The sequence below is a fragment of the Sorex araneus genome, chromosome X (genome assembly GCF_027595985.1).
Source record: "Sorex araneus isolate mSorAra2 chromosome X, mSorAra2.pri, whole genome shotgun sequence".
NCBI lineage: Eukaryota > Metazoa > Chordata > Mammalia > Eulipotyphla > Soricidae > Sorex > Sorex araneus.
In genome coordinates, this window is record NC_073313.1 from 19,881,764 (window position 1) to 19,898,975 (window position 17,212).

At 51.6% G+C, this 17,212-nt stretch overlaps 1 protein-coding gene across 3 annotated transcripts in view; it reads right to left on the minus strand.

The window, feature by feature from the left end:
- Positions 1-6,265, minus strand: part of SH3KBP1 (SH3 domain containing kinase binding protein 1) — a 383,994-nt gene extending 377,729 nt beyond the window's left edge. For all 3 annotated transcript variants that reach the window (XM_055122571.1, XM_055122570.1, XM_055122569.1), the window contains exon 1: positions 5,945-6,265. Coding sequence is in view for 2 of the 3 variants with exons in the window: in XM_055122570.1 (XP_054978545.1) it covers positions 5,945-5,948 (4 nt within the window). In the remaining variant the exon portion in view is untranslated. The remainder of the gene's footprint in view (positions 1-5,944) is intronic.
- Between the last annotated feature and the right edge of the window lie 10,947 nt (positions 6,266-17,212).

Consider the following 17,212-nt stretch of genomic DNA (forward strand, 5'->3'; position numbering starts at 1 on the left):
GGATCATTTTTATTGCCAGAACTGTGAATGTCAAATGTTACAGCAATGGGAAATTAAAGCTGCTGTTAGCTTGACCTTGAGATGGAATTTCCTGGAATATCCAGGTAGGCTCAGTGGATTCACAGGATTCTCCAAATACAGAGGAGAGGCAGAAGAATCCCTTTCAGCATTGATATAAGAGACACTTGAATGGCCATTGCTGCCTTTGGGAGACAGATAGGGACCTGAAGACCAATCGGTGGAAATAGTAAGGGAAGGGATTGACCCTTTGAACATCTAGATGCAATGCAGTTCTGCCAACATCTTGATTTTACCCCCAGGGAAACCTGGGTTGGACCACCGATCTCTAGTACTTCAGACAAGAAAGCTGTCCTGTTTTTAAATACTAAGTTCATGATGATTTGTTATAGAAGCAGTCAGAAACCAATACAGGTAACAAGTATTAGAAAATCATCAATCTATCTATCTATATATACATATGTATATATATGTGTGTGTGTGTGAGTGTGTGTATATGTGTGTGTACCTGGCAGGATAAACAATGGCACTTCCCTTCCAAAACTGATGGAAAGGAAGATGGGGAAGAGCCAGGTGAGACTCTGGGCCAGCTGTGTCACTAAAGCTAGGTGTTGGGGTCTAGCTTGGACTAGACCCATGAAAGAATCCATACTTAACTGTTTTCGTAACTATGTGAGAGAAGTGTCCTGAACTAAGAACAAATTTTTCTCCTTCTAAGCTCATGCATCAATTATGACAGCTTATGTTATAACTAGAATGGATGTGTCCTCATCAGTTTTCCCCACGCTCTAATTCTCCTCAACGAGGCAGGAGATTCTACACCTGATCTTGAGCCTGCATCCAAACCACCTGAATGGAGGGCTCATTAAAACAGATTTCTGGAAGCCAGAGAGATAGTACAAAGGGTAGGGCACTAGTCTTGCATGCAATCAACCCAGATTCAAGCCCCAGCACATCATACGGTCCCCTGAGCAAAGCCAAGTGTCATTCCCAAGCACAGAGCCAGAAATGAAGCTCTGGGCACTGACAGGTATGAGCAGAAAAATATTAATGGATTTCTGGGGGTTGGGGAGAGAGAGTAGAGTAGGCAAGGCACTTGCCTTGCATGTAGCAGACCCAGGTTCAATTTTTCACACCACATATGGTCAACCCCAAGCTCTTCCAAGAGTGATCCCTGAGTAAGTGATACCCAAGAGTAAGCCCTGAGAACTGCCAGCTGTGTCCCCAAAACAACAGATTTGGGACTCCACGCCAAGAGTTCCTGATTCACTAGGTCAGAGTTAGGGCCTGAGAACTCATATGTCCAATGGGAGCCCAGGGGCCCAGACTCAGAACTGCTGCTGAGACTCTCTGCTCCAGTTGAAAGGAGGCTGGTATTTCTTGGTTCTCAGCAGTGCTCTCTCTCTTTCTTTCTCCCTCCCTCCCTCCCTCCCTCCCCTTCCTCCTCTCTCTTACCCTCACTCTCTCCTCTTCCCTCTCTTCCCCTCCCTCTCCCCTCCCTCTCCCTCTCTCTCCCTCCCTCCCTCTATCTTCCTTTCTCTCCTCCCTCCCTCCCTCTTCCCCCTCCCTCTCCCTCTCTCCATAGCTTTTCAAGAGAATGGAAACCCACTCTCCTTACTGTGAGACTGTTGAGTAGCCAGAAAGGGCTGGGGGAGCTCGAATAGCCAGAGAGCATGCCTGGAATGCACACAGCCCCTGGGCTAGTCCCCAGCACCACAGTCTCCCAAGCACTACTGGGTGTCACCGTGGGGGCAGCCCCCTCCAAAACATAAGCAGTCATGGAATCTCCCGTGGAAAGCCCTTCTCCCCTTCTGAACTGAATTCCTAGCTCACTTGGAGGCAGAGAAAGTGCCGGGTGCCCACCAATCTCTCAGGCTGCCAGCACCAGATGAGGCCACTCTCACCTGGAGGGAACTAAGACAAGGACAAGGCCCCTCACGCATGGTGTCTCAACATAGAGCGTGAGCCTTGTCCAGGCCTCAACAGTCACCCAACACCCCACAACTGCCGGAAGTGCCAGCGGCCTCTTCCCCCATCGCAGCTATAGCCCAGCCCGAACTTCCCTGCTTCTGGGCAAGACACCACCCAATCCTCAGCACCCCTATTGCTCCCACTGCCCCCCTGCCTGTGTGTGGCCCTTCCTCACAGATCACCCAGGGTGCCCACTCCCCTCTCTAGCCAGGGTCAGGGTGGTTAGAGGAAAGGGACAAACCCAACACCATCTCCTCAGAGATACCTTTGTTAACCCCTGCACAGCCCTCGCGACACTCCCCATTTCTTTCTTTGTGTTTAGCTTAGGGGTTCTTTGTCGGGGGTTGGAGGGGAGCACACCAAGAGATGCTCGGGGCTTACTCCTGGCTCTGCAGTCAGGAATTACTCCTGGCGGGCTCAGGAGACCAAGTAGGATGCTTGGGATCAGACCCCAGGTCAGCCGTGGGCAGGCAAATGCTCTCCCCGCTGTATTGTGGCTCTGACCCCGAGACTCCCCCTTTCTAATCTCCACATCATCACTCACTTTCGGGAGTGGCCAAGAATATGGGGAAGCCTAAGCTACGGCTCTGTGTGGTGAGCACCTGTTCTGAGAATAATGCAGAGCAGAAAGTGGAGGCCTGTCAACGCTGGGTAGATGCAAGACTGAACACTGACCACCTCTTGAGTGCATCACACATGGATACAGTGTCAGCAAAGCATGAAGAGCTGAAGCGGTCAGAGAGAAATCAAGGTCCGGGTACCAGCTGGTACAGTGAGGTGCAGCTTGGCCAGGATGCTGGATCCACAAGGGGAAAGTAAAGGTCAAGTGTAAGAAAGGTAAAGCTTCTGCTTCCCTAAGTCAAGCCCATATGTGGAAGCCAACACGTTCTAGTTGCTTTAATTTAGCAGAAAGCAGTCTACTGCCTATGCCATGCATTGCTAAAAACAGTGCAAACATTGCTTGTTTTCCTCTAGAATTCTTGAAATGAAAATCAGTTCCCTGGGCTGGCAGATCCTTCCCTATTCAGATTTGGGTCGCTGTCTTTGCGTTATGGTAATGATGAGAGGCTCTCCCTGAATTTGCATGCCCCCGAAGCTCAAGGCACACTCCGAGTGTGCCCTTGGAAGAGGCCATCTCACCCCACATCATCTCAGTGTGAGGGATCGGATACTTTTCAGTTGTTTTTTCAGATCAAGGATTACAGATCTTGGAGACACGGTAGGTTGGATTCCAGACCCCCATGATAAAGTGAATGTCACAATAAAGCAAGTCACATGGGTTTTTTGGCTTTCCAGAGCATATAAAAGGATGTTTATGCTACACTACAGTCTACAGTGTGCACGGAATTATGTCTAGAAAGTGTCCATACCCTAACTGAAAACATTTTAGGGGACAGAGAGATAGTGGAGGGAATAAGGCATTTGCCTTGCATGTGGCTGAACCCAGTTTGATGCTCAGCACCACATATGGTTCCCCAGTACCAGCAGGAGTGACCCCCTGAGGACAGTGCGAGGAGTAAGCCTTGAGCACAGCTGGGTTTGGCCCACCCACACCCACCCACACAAAAAACAATGTCACTGGTAAGTCTGAACAAGGAAGTAAGTATATGCGGTTGGAAATATGGCGCCATAGACTTGAGGCAGGGCTGCCACTGGCCTTCCAGTTGGAGAAAGCAACATCCCAAGCGCAATAACGCAACGTGCAATAAAATGAGCTACATCTGTGTATGATACAGCTTTATTGTGCTATCTATCAACAGAAAAATCATTATGCCGCCAGTTAGGAATAAAGGTGTATCAAATTTATAAACTGGACATATCTGTCAACCAAAGAGACTCGAGAATTGAGGAAGGGAGTGTCCCCCTGTTTACACACGCCCCATCTCAGAAACACAGCACGGATGGGCCACTCCATCCGTGCACACACAGAACAAACTGTGAAATAGCTGTTCATCACAAATAGCTGAACAGAGCACATGACCTTAGCCACAAGCTACTATAAGCATCTTAAATCCTACTGGAAACCTTTCAACAAATTTAATGGCAGCCTTTGTTTTCATCATACTGCCACCAAGCACTAACACCGGAAGTAAAGAAACAATCCTGTTCCCCTCCCCCTGGTCTGTAATGGTTACAGGGGCTACCATTAAGTTTCCAAGGACTCTAGACAGCTGAAATGCCTGGAGTTTCTTAGCAGGTTCTACACAGTGAAAACCGTTCAGAATTGAATGATAAACAGGTCGGTCTCCTTTTCAGTGGGACTCAGTCCTCCTCCCACTGAATTCTAAGGAGCACAGTGCAGTCACTGGAAAAGACATTTGCATCTAACCGGTGTCTGTGTGCAAATCCTCCTGGTGACAGGCAAATGAAAGGTGATCATGAGAGCATTTTTTTACCCTGTCAGGTGAAATTAACAGTTGCAACAGGGGTGGGGGCGAAATGATGCTTAAAGTATATACTTCAGTTAATTACATCATTGTAGTGGGGTCCAAAGCAAGAGACCAGGATACGTATTGTGTCTTGGGTAGAGGAGGAGGGTTCCGTGCCCCTCATCCATCCATCCATCCATTCATTCATTCATTCCATAAATATTTATTTCAGGCCTGCTCTGTGTCAGGCACCAAAGAAAACAGTGCTCAGCAAACTGGTGAAACCTAGTGCTGTGCTTGGGGCCAGGAGCTTCCAGGAGGACAAACAAATGTGAAACTCACCTCTGTGCAATACAGCACTAGAGGAGAAAGGCTAAGGGAGCTCACTGCGACCAGAGGCTGTGCCCAGATCAGAGAAAGGCACTGGGAGGGGGGCGGGAGGGACGGGAGTCAAGCGGAGACACCATCAGATCACGACCATTATAAGAAAGGAAATCCGTTCTGGGCAAATGACCACAAACAGGATTTTAACTTTGCCTGTCAACAACCCACTGGGTTAAAGAGCCCCTTTTCCCCAGAACCCGGCTCAGCGTTCCTGCCTCACTAGCCAACGCCTCTTACCTGAGCCTAGAAAGGGCTCACTTGGTCGTGACTGAGATCACCCCCAGCCCTCCTATGCCTGGCCTAGAAACCCCCGAAAATCATCTGCCAAAGGCACGAGAAATCGAGTGGCTGCTTGCGAGAACATTACCGGGGTTGTTCAACCGTTTAAACCACAAGTCCTGCGCCCAGTGCAGTGCCAGGACCTCTGGCGGCGAGGCTGGGGGCGGCGGGGGCCCGGGGGCTGGGGCACTGCCGCTTGGTGGGTGTCAAGGACTGGCTCGACCCTCCAGTTCCCGAGCGGGCTGAGGCTGCAGACTTCGAGGATGTGGGAAGTGGCCTCTGAGCATCACGGCGCGGGGAGCTCGCCCGGCTGCAGGACCCAAGAGTGGGCAAGGAGGCGGTCAGGGCCCGGAGAAAGGGGCCGCGAACTGAGCGCCGGCCGGGTACTAGGGCGTTTCCCGCCCGCCCGCCACCCTCACAGCAGCCCCCAGTGAAGGCATCCCGCGCCCACCGGCGCGGCTCCCAGCCCCCGGGCGGCGCCTGCCGGCTCTCCCCGCGCCGGGACCAGGTGGGCACCGCGAGCCCCGCTCCGCGCCGGAGCTCAGCAGCGCCCGGTCCCCACGTCCACAGCGCCGAGGAGGGCGCGCTGGGGCAAGAAAATGGCCAAGGCGAAAGTCTCCCCGCCCACCCGAAAAGGCAACCACACCCCCCGGATCCCTGAGCCCCAGTCGCCCGCGGCCGGCCCCCCGCGATCCCCCGCGCAGGCCCCCAGCGGGGTGCCCGGCTGCGCGTCGCGGGCTCGGCGGGGACGCGGGCGCCGGCGGGAGGGGATGGGGGTGCGCGCCGCAGGCAGGGCTCCCACCGCGATGTCACCCTCCCGGGCGCTGTCCCCGGGTCACCCGCCCCGAGTCCGCGGTCCTGGGACAGGAGCGCCGCTGCCCAGGAGCGGGCGGGTGCCGGGGCGCCGGCGTCTCCCCACTCACCCATTGGCGTCGACGCGGGCCGGGCCGCCGAGGCAGCGTGAAAGTTGGCGGAGGCGGCTGCGGGGTCGGGGCGCGGGGGTCGGGGCGCGGGGGTCGGGGCGCGGGGGTCGGGACGCAGCGGCGATGGGGCCGGCTTCCTCCTCAGTGGCGGCAGCGGCTCAGCGCCGCCCGCTGTTGCCTAGGCTGCTGCTGCTGCATCGCGGCCCTGTGCGCCCGGTGTGCCGGGTTTCCTGCTCCCTGCGAGTGGAAATTGCGAAAAAAAAAAAAAAAACACCCAGCGCCGCCCAGCGCAGCGCCCGGCAGCCGCGGCCCGCGCCCGCTCCCCTCCTCCCCGCCGCCCAGGCTCCTGCGGCTCCGCCTGCCCGGGACGCTCGGGCGCGCGGCGGGGGCGGGGCTGGCGCGCGGCGGGGCGGGGCGTGGGCGGGGCGTGGGCGGGGCGGGCGCACAGAGGGGGCGGGGAGGGGCGGGGCCTGCCCGGGGGGCGTCCCTGCGGCTGCGGCGCTCCCGCGCCCCCGCTCCCCGCCGCCCGCCGGGGTGGGACCCAGCTCCGAGAGGCCGCCCCCCACTCACCGCGGCTCGGCTGACGCCCCAGGAAATGCCGCGAGACTCCTCGAGAGCGGAGGCGAGGAAGGGGGTCGGCGGGGGGGAAGGGGCGTCCGGGGTGGTGGTGGGGAGGGGGGGACACGTGGGAACCGAGGCGGCGGGGGCGAGGCGGGGGTCGGGCCGCGGGAAGGGGGTGCCGGGCAGGTGCGGGGCGGACAGGTAGCCCCGAGAGGACGGTGCCCGGCCACCCGGAATAAAGCCTCGGGCCGGGGGCGGGGGATGGGAGGGACGGGCCCGTCCCCGAAGGCCGGCCAGGTGCAGGTCGCCTACAGCAGGTGGTGGAAAGGGGACGTGGAAAGACCGAGAAGAGCGAGCGGTCCCTGGCCCCGCAGACGCCTTCGCGGGAAGCCGGTGTCTGCGCTAGGTGCTACTGCCAGGTTCCCAGGCCGGTGCAAGAATCCCCCTACGGAAGGACGGGCTCCCTAATAGGCGTCCTTGTGCCCGTTGACACCCCCACACACACCTGGGCAGCCGACCCTGCACTGGGCATTGAGATGCAAATGCCCGGGGGCGCGCGGGAATCCCTGGGGCGCTAACTCCTGAGTCTCTTGGCCGCGTCCATTCACCACACCTCTCGCCATAGAGACTTTAGCAGCCGCTGCATTCTTTTACCGGCCGGGATTTGCTTTTCCCTTTCCACCATCTGGTGGTAGGAAGAGATAGTGAAGAGAGGGGACATTCAAAAAGAAAGAAACTAAGACAATAACGAAATTTAACCGTTGGTCTCTGAAAAATGGAGGCGGCTGAGGTGACAAAAGCCGAGTGCCCGTTCAATATCGGGCGAGCTCCCTACCCCACCTACGATATCGGGGCAACTCCGGAAAACTGCTTACGTCCTGGGATACCTGCAGAAAGGTGTCCTCATCATTGTCTCCTTAGCTTAAAATAATCCTTCCCACACAGGGTCTTGGGAACAAAAGCTCGGCGGTAGCATTTTGCAGAGTGCTTCCTACCACGGTCAGTCCGGGCCTTTGTAAGCACAAGCACAGACACTAAGGAAGGGATCAAGACCCTCAGCTGCCGGGCGGGAGAGGTAGTGTGTTGGGAAAGGCGCTTGCCTTGCATGCAGCTGACCCAAGTTCCATCTCTGGGTCCCACATGATCCCTGAGCGCTGTCAGGTGTGGCCCCAAAAACAAACAAAGAAGACTTTTAGTTGCTGAATTAAGAGTCTCTTGCTCCGTGGCACTTCATAGAGATCAGTGATTCCTGAGCACTGCTAGATTAGACACAAAAATCTGAAATAGGGGGGAAATCGGAAGTAGGGGGCCAGTAGATAGCTCAAAGGGTTCAAGCACGGACCTTGCATGCACTCGGCCCCATGGTCCCATGTTCCATCTGGCACCACATGTCCCCCCAGCACCACCAGGTGTGGCCCTGGGGCCTCCAACACCACTGGGCCTGAGCAGAACTGCTCCAGTGGGTGGAGCACTCAACAGTCAGACCTGGCCAGGCGGACTCTCACTGGGGTCGCCCCTGTGCCCTTGAGCACTGCTTGGGAGCACAGCCACGTTTCATTACAATCTGAGGTGTCGAAGGTGTGGGTGGGTGCTTCATTACACCTGCTCCAGGCGAGGGGGCACCTGTGTACATGTCTCATCAGACCAGGGGGATGGGGCTTTGTGATAGAAGCCACCTTCGGCCTGCCTAAGGCCCATGGTTAAAGGGACGTGATTTTTCTTGAACCCTGCCGAGAAGACCTGGACTGAGGTCTTTCCTGCTGTCGAGGTGGCTCTCTTTGCCAAGGCCAGGGTTCAGGGGCCACGATTTCCTTCACTCGGGGAGACTCTGGCTCCTGCAAGTTTCCACGTGGATGTCAATGACTGGACTTGAAGAGGTCAATATCTCACTGCTGAGGGTTCTTGGGGGCCTTCTCCATGCAGTGTCAGATCAGGGGTCCAAAGTCCTTCAACGCCGTGGGTGTCAACCACAGTGGCCTGCATTCCATGGGCAAGGCAGAGGCGAGGAATGGAGACCGGCAAAGGGCTGGCTGGACTCTGTGGGGCCCGGGGCCACGCAATCAGGAGCCTGTGTGATGGATGCCCTGCTGAATCTTGCCCATCTCTCTGTCCCACGGAGAGAAGGATGCCTTGCTCACAGATGCATTTATCACAAAAGCAGGCTAATGGCAAGACTTGACACTTGACAGTACAACAGCTGTGCCCTCATCTTAATGCCACAAGTGCCCTTAAGTTATATCAATTCTGCTCCAAACACAATGTATTTTTTCACTTTAACTTTCTCTAAATTATTAAAATGGATCCTCCCCCAAGCCACCCTCCATTGCTCAGTTCCTCTGAATTGTTCCTATTGTCCTTTTAGTTTGCCTTTGAGAAACTTTTGCTGACCAGCACAAGGGAAGTTAATATCAAGATTCAAGCCCAGCTGCCAAGATGAAGAGATGTATAATTCCTCATTCCGCCTCCCTCTTACAAGAGTCATTTCTAACTGAATAGTTAGTGCAATATTTCAAATGACGTGACTTCGGCTCATGAATAAATATTGCTAGAGAAATACAATTGTATTTAACACCACATTTTTGTCCCACTGAATTCCCACTTCTCCCAGAATAGATAATGCATTTGGGGAATGGGGGGTTGCTTTACAGTGCTACCACATGACTTACAAGGCCCTACTGTGTTGCTCAGTACCGTTCTAGATAAAAGTAGCAGGCGGCTGAGCCTCTGCCTGTGTGGCACTCACTTCTAGCTGTCTTGTCTGCTCTTTCCCAGTCCTCATACTGACAGCCATAATTAGCCTGTAATGAATGATATTTTGCTCTGAGAGCCTTTACTATCCTTTATATTAATATAAATTACATGCAGAGTGCTTTACAGAAAATGGGCATTATCTAGCGCGTATGAAAAGCTTTATGGGAAAGTGAAAAACACTTTGCTAGCAAGTAAGGAAGTCCCTGATGAAAATTATGGGGTGAGTCAAAAGGGCACAGGAGCCAACCTGAAAGGGTTCCAAAAACCCCGCTCTGGGACAAGTCAAACACAAAATAAGGATCCTACTGGAGTCTAACCCAAAGAATGTGAGTCGTTTTCCTTAAGTCCAGATGAATGAAATTCAGTGACTTAATATGATCAAACAGTCTTCCTTGCAGAGAAATTCCAAACACAGAATATAGAATAAGAGGGGAAAGAAGCCCCGTGAGAACACCGCAGTGGTCCCCGAGCAGGGAGACACCAACCACCGCCAATTCTCAAGCGCCTTGCAGGAGCAAAGAAACATCACTGGTGGCGGGCACTAAGTGACAGGGAGCGAGGGTCAGGACTAAGGGTCCGGAGCAGGTCTTTCCTTCCTTCCTTCACCGTGTGCATGGGGCAAAAGGCAACTTCCTCTGGCCAAAGCCCTTAGAAATAACATCTGCTCTTCCTGCCTTGACCTGACTTGAGAATATCTTTCACCCCTCACCGCCCCTTTGATCTTTTGAAGTGAATCCTTCGCCCCAAAGCCAGAAATTTGGTTTCATTTTGTTTGGGGGCCACACTGGGGTGCTTCTGGACAACTTTCGGAGCGTGTTCAGGGGTCGCTGTGAGAAGAGGCAGGGGAGCATGTGGTGCCAGGCAGGCATCCTGAGTGCAGAGCATGTGTGAAGCCAGTTAGGTCCTCACAGGGCCCCAGAATTGGTTCTACCAGATCTAGGAAGATGACAACTGAACAAATCCTAGAGAAGAAAATGGTTTCTAAAATGGGGAAGCTGTGAGCCTCCTTGCAAGGGTAATAGGAAAGGCTTGCTTTAGACATGAAGTAACTTAGAAAGAGAAATGAGCTCCTCCAAACTGGAATACGTTTCTTGTTTAAGAATCCTGGGTTTGCAGGTATGCAGGAACCTGTGACTGAGATCTACAAGCCCGCTCGGATCAGAACTGGGTTTCCTCCCCCCAGCTCCAGTTTTCCAGTAGCTTGGCAGTCACAGCCACAAACTGCCATGTAATCCCATCAAAGGCCAAGACCCAGGGACTATAAACTAAAGCTCCCCAGAAGAGAGTGCCACAGAATTTCCTGGAGCATGACGCCGCGTGACCTCTTATACTCTAACCCACTTACTTACCAAAAGTAGCACACATTTATTTGGTTTTAACATACTTGCTTGTATTCTCTTATATTCAGGCTTAAATGGCTCCAGAATGAAATACAACAACCTTCACACACTTCCCTCTCATTGTGGTGGAAAGGTGCTCGCTGGTGGGATTGGTGTTTAAATATTATCTGTAATGAACTACTGTGAACTACTTTTATTAAAATAAAATATATAAAAATTGAAAAAAAAATCCTTGGTTTGGGCCAGAGAAATAGCTAAGTTGGGCTGAGAGCATGTTTTGCAAGCTAAAGGCCCAAGTTCAATAATCAGCCTGGAGTGCTAGCAGGAGTAGCCCCTGAATACTACGAAGTGTGGCCCCAAAACAAAACTAAGTCCATAAGTAAATCAATAGTAAAATTCCAAGATTCAATCCTTAGGCACTCCTCATCACTCCCCCTGAGAAAGAATTCCCAAGTCGATCAGTTACAGGAACTTGCATCTAAAGCACGGGAGCCTGGGTGTGTGGACGATCCATCCTCTTCACCGTGCTGTTCTCAGAAAATACAAAGTTGGGCGGCCAGTCCAAGAATATGCTGTTTTCCACTTTTCTCCACCTACAATGGGTCATGTATAAGGAATGCTACTTTCATCATCTAAAAGTGAATCAATCAATGCCCGGTACTGCCAAAGTTAAAAGTGAGTCCAAGGCCAGCAATGGGGTACAATGGTAATATGTGTGTGGCCCTGGGTTTATCCTTGGCATCACATACCCCCACTCCAGAACCTCTGAGTTTGGCTGCCTGGTGGCCATAAATACCCACAATATCAACAACAATATGAACAAAATGAATCAAATGCCATTCCAAAAAAAAGTTAGAAGTACTGGGCATTCATTTAAGATCATATGTTTGAAATATGCATTGTAACAGATGTTAACAACCTTAAATAGAAGAATTGGCATTTACCAAAGGACTAAACTGTTCCAACAGGCTCATTTTTTCAATGGGAAATGGTTAATGGGAGAGAGCTTTAGATTTTGTCAGTAATGAAAATTTAAAAGTAGAAATTGCTCACAAGAATGGTTTTCCCTTTTCTTTATTAGAGTTATTTTTAAATTATCATTTAGGTAACATGGATCCCCAGATGGAGGAAGAAGAAGGGAGAATGCTGAGAGTGTGGTAGCATGATTATCAGTTAGGTAATCATGTGAAGATTGTTGATTGATGTACAGACTTTAAAATGTGTTCTCCCCTAGGAGGGGAAGAACTAATGCTCAAAGCCAATAGCTAGGAATAACAAGAGATCTGATCCTTAGAAGGAAGCTCACCACAGTGGGGGAGAGTGGATTGGACAGGGAGGGGACCAGGATGACAATGATGGGAAGAGTGGTCACTCTAGATGAAGACAGGGTGCTAAAAGCAGGTAAAGTGATACACATGATACCCTAGCAGTCACAGCATTGCAAACCACAGTGCCTAAAAGGAAAAAAGAAAAAAGTGCCTCCCATAGAGGCAGGCTGGGGGGACGGGAGGGAACCTGGGGACATTGGGAGAAAGAAGCGGACACCTGTGAAGGGATTGGAACACGGTATGCCTGAAATTCAATCATGAAGAACTTTGGACCTTTGTAGTTCATGGTGATTCAATACTTTTTTTTAAAAAAATGGCTTCTCTTTTCTCAGAGGAAGCTCCACTGAGAGGCCCCAATGCAGACTGGGGTTCCGTGGAAGCTGGGTCTACGCGCCCATGGGTGTTTGCAGGTTCTCCAGACAGAGGGAGAACAAGGGATAATTCTGAGAGTGTGGGCGACAGATAAGGTTGCCAGGGACTTGTGAGGAAGGGGCAGGAGGAGGGCTGAGCCTGAAGTGAGTGGTTTCTGGGCCAGGTCCTTCGGGAACGAGGGCAGGAGCCTAAGCTGAGTTAGCAAGGTAGCCCGCAAGCCCACAGAAACAGGACTAGAGGAGGCAATGGGCAGGCTGGAGACACTAGAGGCAGCAATATAATGGCACTTGCATTGACAGTATCAGAGAGAAGTGGTCCCGCTCAAGGCTCATTGCTGAACCCCATCTCAGAGAGCTGCCAAGGCAGTGAATCTAGAGAGAAGGTAGAGTGCATATAGAAGATCTGAAAGAATATCTTGGCAGCTTAGTTCAGAGACTGAATAGATGAAGACATCAACCAAGTGCAGACGTGGTTGGAATGGGGAGGGGATGCATTCCGATTTGCATCTCATTAAGAGCGAATCCAAGGGGCCAGGGCGTTAGCTCAAAAGGCTGGAACTTACAGTTGCACGCAGAAGACCCAGGTTAGTTCTGTGTCACTGCATGGTCCCCTGAGCACCGCCAGGTATGGCCACAAAGCAAAAACGATTATAAAAGGAAATGAAGTAGTGGTCCAAGAAGAATACAGTGTGGACAGTCTTTGAAAGCATGAAGCAGAATGAAATAATCCAGGTAGGAAATGACACAAACCATGACTCCACTTACATGAAATGGACAGGACAGGCAAATCTGTAGGGTTGTTTGGTTTGGCGGGTGGGGGAGTAATTGGGGAGTGTCTGCTACTTGGATATAGGGGTTTTTGGAGGGATTGACAAAATGTTTTCAAATCATGGTGATAGTTGCATAACTGAGTTTACTAAAAAAAATTGGATGTCACACTTTAAAATGTACAAATAGTGTTTAATAAGAATTGTACCCCCAATAAGGATATTTTGTGCAAATAGATGTTATAATGGACGGGAGCGATAGCACAGCGGGTAGGGCATTTGCCTTGCATGCAGCCGACCCAGGTTCGATTCCTCTGTCCCTCTCAGAGAGCCCGGCAAGCTACTGAAAGTATCCCGCCCGCACGGCAAAGCCTGGCAAGCTACCCATGTTATATTCGATATGCCAAAAACAGTAACAAGTCTCATACTGGAGACGTTACTGGTGCCCACTCGAGCAAATCTATGAACAATGGGATGACAGTGCTACAGTGCAGATGTGATAATGGGTACAGAATTTTCCAATTGGGAAAACTGAAAAGTTGATAGGGAAATAGAGGAGATGGTGGGGGTAGTAGCACAATGTTGTAATCGTAGTTGCTGCCACTACGTGGCATACTTAAACGTTCCCATGGTAGGTTCATGTTGTGTATATTTAATCACGGACAATAAGAAAGTGAACACAGCTGTGTTTGGTGGACCATGTGGACCCAGATATGTATGTGATGGCTTTAAATTCATACAGTTTATGCCATGTGGAAATATGGCTTTCCCTGTGCTGGCTTACTCAAATACCCCCTGCCCCCCGCCTGTCAGCTCTCCAAACAGGACATCAGTATTGTAATAAACCCATCACCCTCCATGTCACTTGTTCCGGCTTCAGAGAAACCACGTCCGGTGGCCTGGGCTGAGGTGGCGGGGAGGAGCACAGTCAACTGGGTCCTCACGCCCCAAGGCTCTGGGACTTAATAGAAATTCTCCAAAGCAACTCTCACTTCATAAGATAGGACACAGCCGCTCTCCAGCGTGACTTATTCAATAGAGCCAGCCAAATCAAGTTCCTCTTCTCAAAAATAATTACGGGGCCAGCCAGAGGCAAAGTGGGAAATAAGTGACGTTCATCTTCGTTTGGCTTCGACTCTTCTGCTGAAGTTATCTTTCCAGACCACGGCGCCATCCCCAGAGCAACGGCAGCTCGTGGGAACTCACCAGCCCGGCGCTCGCCACCCCCTCTAGGGAACCCGGACCCTAGGGGTGTGTTGCTGAGCTCCCAGTTTGATGCAGCCCTTGGGGCGAGAGAAGGATTCCAGTGCAGCCAAACCGGGTTTCGGATGATGGGCGTTTGTATGAGATAAGTGGGACCTGCTCATCCTTTTTTAATGTGGAAAATATTCAAGTTCGAGGGGAATGGACCATTACCAGTAACTGCAGAGCTCACTGAGAAGCAGGGTTCACTTTAGCTTGGGGAAGGTCTGTGTGCCTTTAACTCACGCTCTGTTGCCGTGTGATGGAATATTTTTCTTTTCTCGGTGCTTGGCTGGTACCACTGAGCTCTGCCCCCACCTGCCTTGGGACATTTCCCCTAGTGTAAAGATGCTGAAAGGGGTGGTGCAGTCTCCATACTGGTCCTTTCCTTTAGCCTTTACCTGTGAGCGTGTGCTGCTTCCTCCTCTTCAGTGTGCTAATGATGGAAACAGAGACGTGGGAAGGGCAGACATTTTTTTTTCTCATGCAGGAATCTCAGATCAGTTTTTTTTATTTTTCTCATAAAGTTGTACTATATTAAACATGTCTCAAACAGAGCTCTTTTTTTTTTCTTTTTGCTTTTTGGGTCACACCGGCGATGCACAGGGGTTCCTCCTGGCTCTGCACTCAGGAATTACTCCTGGCGGTGCTCGGGGGACCCTATGGGATGCTGGGATTCGAACCCGGGTCGGCCGCGTGCAAGGCAAATGCCCTACCCACAGTGCTATTGCTCCAGCCCCTCAAACAGAGCCTTTCGATCCTGTCATCTCATGACCTTGTGGGAAGAAGTGAGAGTTCCTGGCGAAGCTGTCTAGAGACTTGTGCTACTCTCTAAAGACATGAAGCCCTTTCCCCGGCACTGCCCTCCCTCTCTCTCTGGACCGCAGCTCCTACGTGCACTGACCCTTGTCCAGGTACCCTCCAGGTGCATGGTGATCATCCCCAACCACGAGGGAATCTTAAAAGAAAATTCTGACAGGTGGTTATTGTGAAAGCTTCTGGAAAATCTCTCCCAACTGCAAACAACACAAGCAGCCTCTCAGATGGGACTAGATGTTTTCCCAGCTGAGCGTGTTAACCTTATACAGAAATACAGTGCCTTGCCTATTTTATTTTTTTAAAAATGTCTCTGGACATCTAGAAAGATCTTAAGAAATGAACCAGGTGGGTAACGCAGCTCCATGGTAGAGTGCTTCCCTTGAATGCGTAACGTCCTGGCTTCAATTCCCAGCGCCCCGTGATTACCTAAGCACCACCAGGAGTGACTCCTGAGTGTCAAGCCGAGACTAGCCCCTTAGCATTGCCGGGTTTGGCCCAACTCCCATCCTCCCCCTAATAAAAAAAAAAACGGACAGGGGCCGGAGCGATAGTACAGCGGGTAGGGTGTTTGCCTTGCATGTGGCCGACCTGGGTTCAATCCCGGGCATCTCATATGGGCCCCTGAGCACTGCCAGGAGTAATTCCTGAGTGCAGAGCCAGAAGTAACCCCTGAGCATCGCTGGGTGTGACCCAAAAAAGCCAAAAAAAATGGACAGAGAATTCACTCAATGGGCTGAAGAGCATGTTTGACATGTAGGAAGCATGTGTTCAATTCCCAGTACCACGTGGTCCCCTGAGCCTGTGCCAGTCACCTCCATGTACACGGCCAGCAATGTGAACAGCGCTAGGTGTGACCCAGACCAAAAATATCATTAAGAATACAAGGGTATTTTGGGAGGAGCTTGTGGCTTCCATATGTTTTCCTGTTTGTATGTTCTCACGGAAGCAACGTGAAGTCCACAGGATGGCTCCATTCATAAAGGTAGACGCCAGATCCCTGGCCCTGAACAGGAGACGTGGGCGGTGGTGTGACACTCGGAAACCACAAAACTTTAAAAACAATGGAGTCCTACGCAAGGAAACAAAACCAGCCAGCTGTGCTTTCTCACAGATTAGAAGATCTATTCCACGGTCTTCGTATAAAATCGAAATGGATTCCTGGCCTTGCCTGGTATTGTGTATATGACACGGGGGGATAAAGCCACATTCACACATGCCTTATACTTCAACCCTTTAGCCCAGAGAATACATGAAAAGCTTCGGAAGCAAATATTCCCAGAGGTAGGAAGGCCAGCTTTGAGGTACAAGTCGGTAGCTGACTCTGTCCTTCTGCTTCCCGAGCCAGGGAGTGGAAGGTGGGGTGCAGCCCCTGACCCGGGTCTGAGCAATCCGAGACTTCAGTCAAGTCTTGCCAGGACGAGGGTAGTTTGAGGCAGTTCTTGAACCTCTATGCCACAGAGTCCTCATCTCGAGGCTGTGAGGGGCTATAGGTGCTACTGACCCCTTCCTAGATTTTCTCTCAGGAGCACCATTTGGGAGGACCTCCCTAAGGGAGCTCTGGGGTCTGGGACCCGCTCCCACCCACGCTCTGCGGCACTGCAGTGTGGGCGTGACAGTTCTGTGCTCTGGCGCCACCTGGCGGTGTTGGGAGAGCATGCTGCACCAGGGTCTTGCACACTTCCCTGGCCAAGCATAATTGTAATCGTTGACTTTTCATAATGCCCAAAAGTAGAGAGTATGGGGAATATTGTCTGCTATGGAGGCAGGGGGAGGGTGAGAAAGGGGGGATATACCTGGGATATCGGTGGTGGGGAATGTGCACTGGTGGAGGGATGGTGTTTGATCATTGTGAGATTGTAACCCAAACATGAAAGCTTGTACTATCTCACGGTGATTCAATAAAATAAAAAAAATTTAAAAAATCATTGGATTTTAGACAGGCTGCTTTTTTTTCTAAGCTGATCATGGTCGGGTTTCAGTCACACAGCGTTCCAACCCCCATCCATCCCTCCTCCCATCACTCCACTTCCAACCACCAATGTCCCCTTCCCACCAACAAAGTCCCAGTTTCCCTCCCGCCACCCTCCCT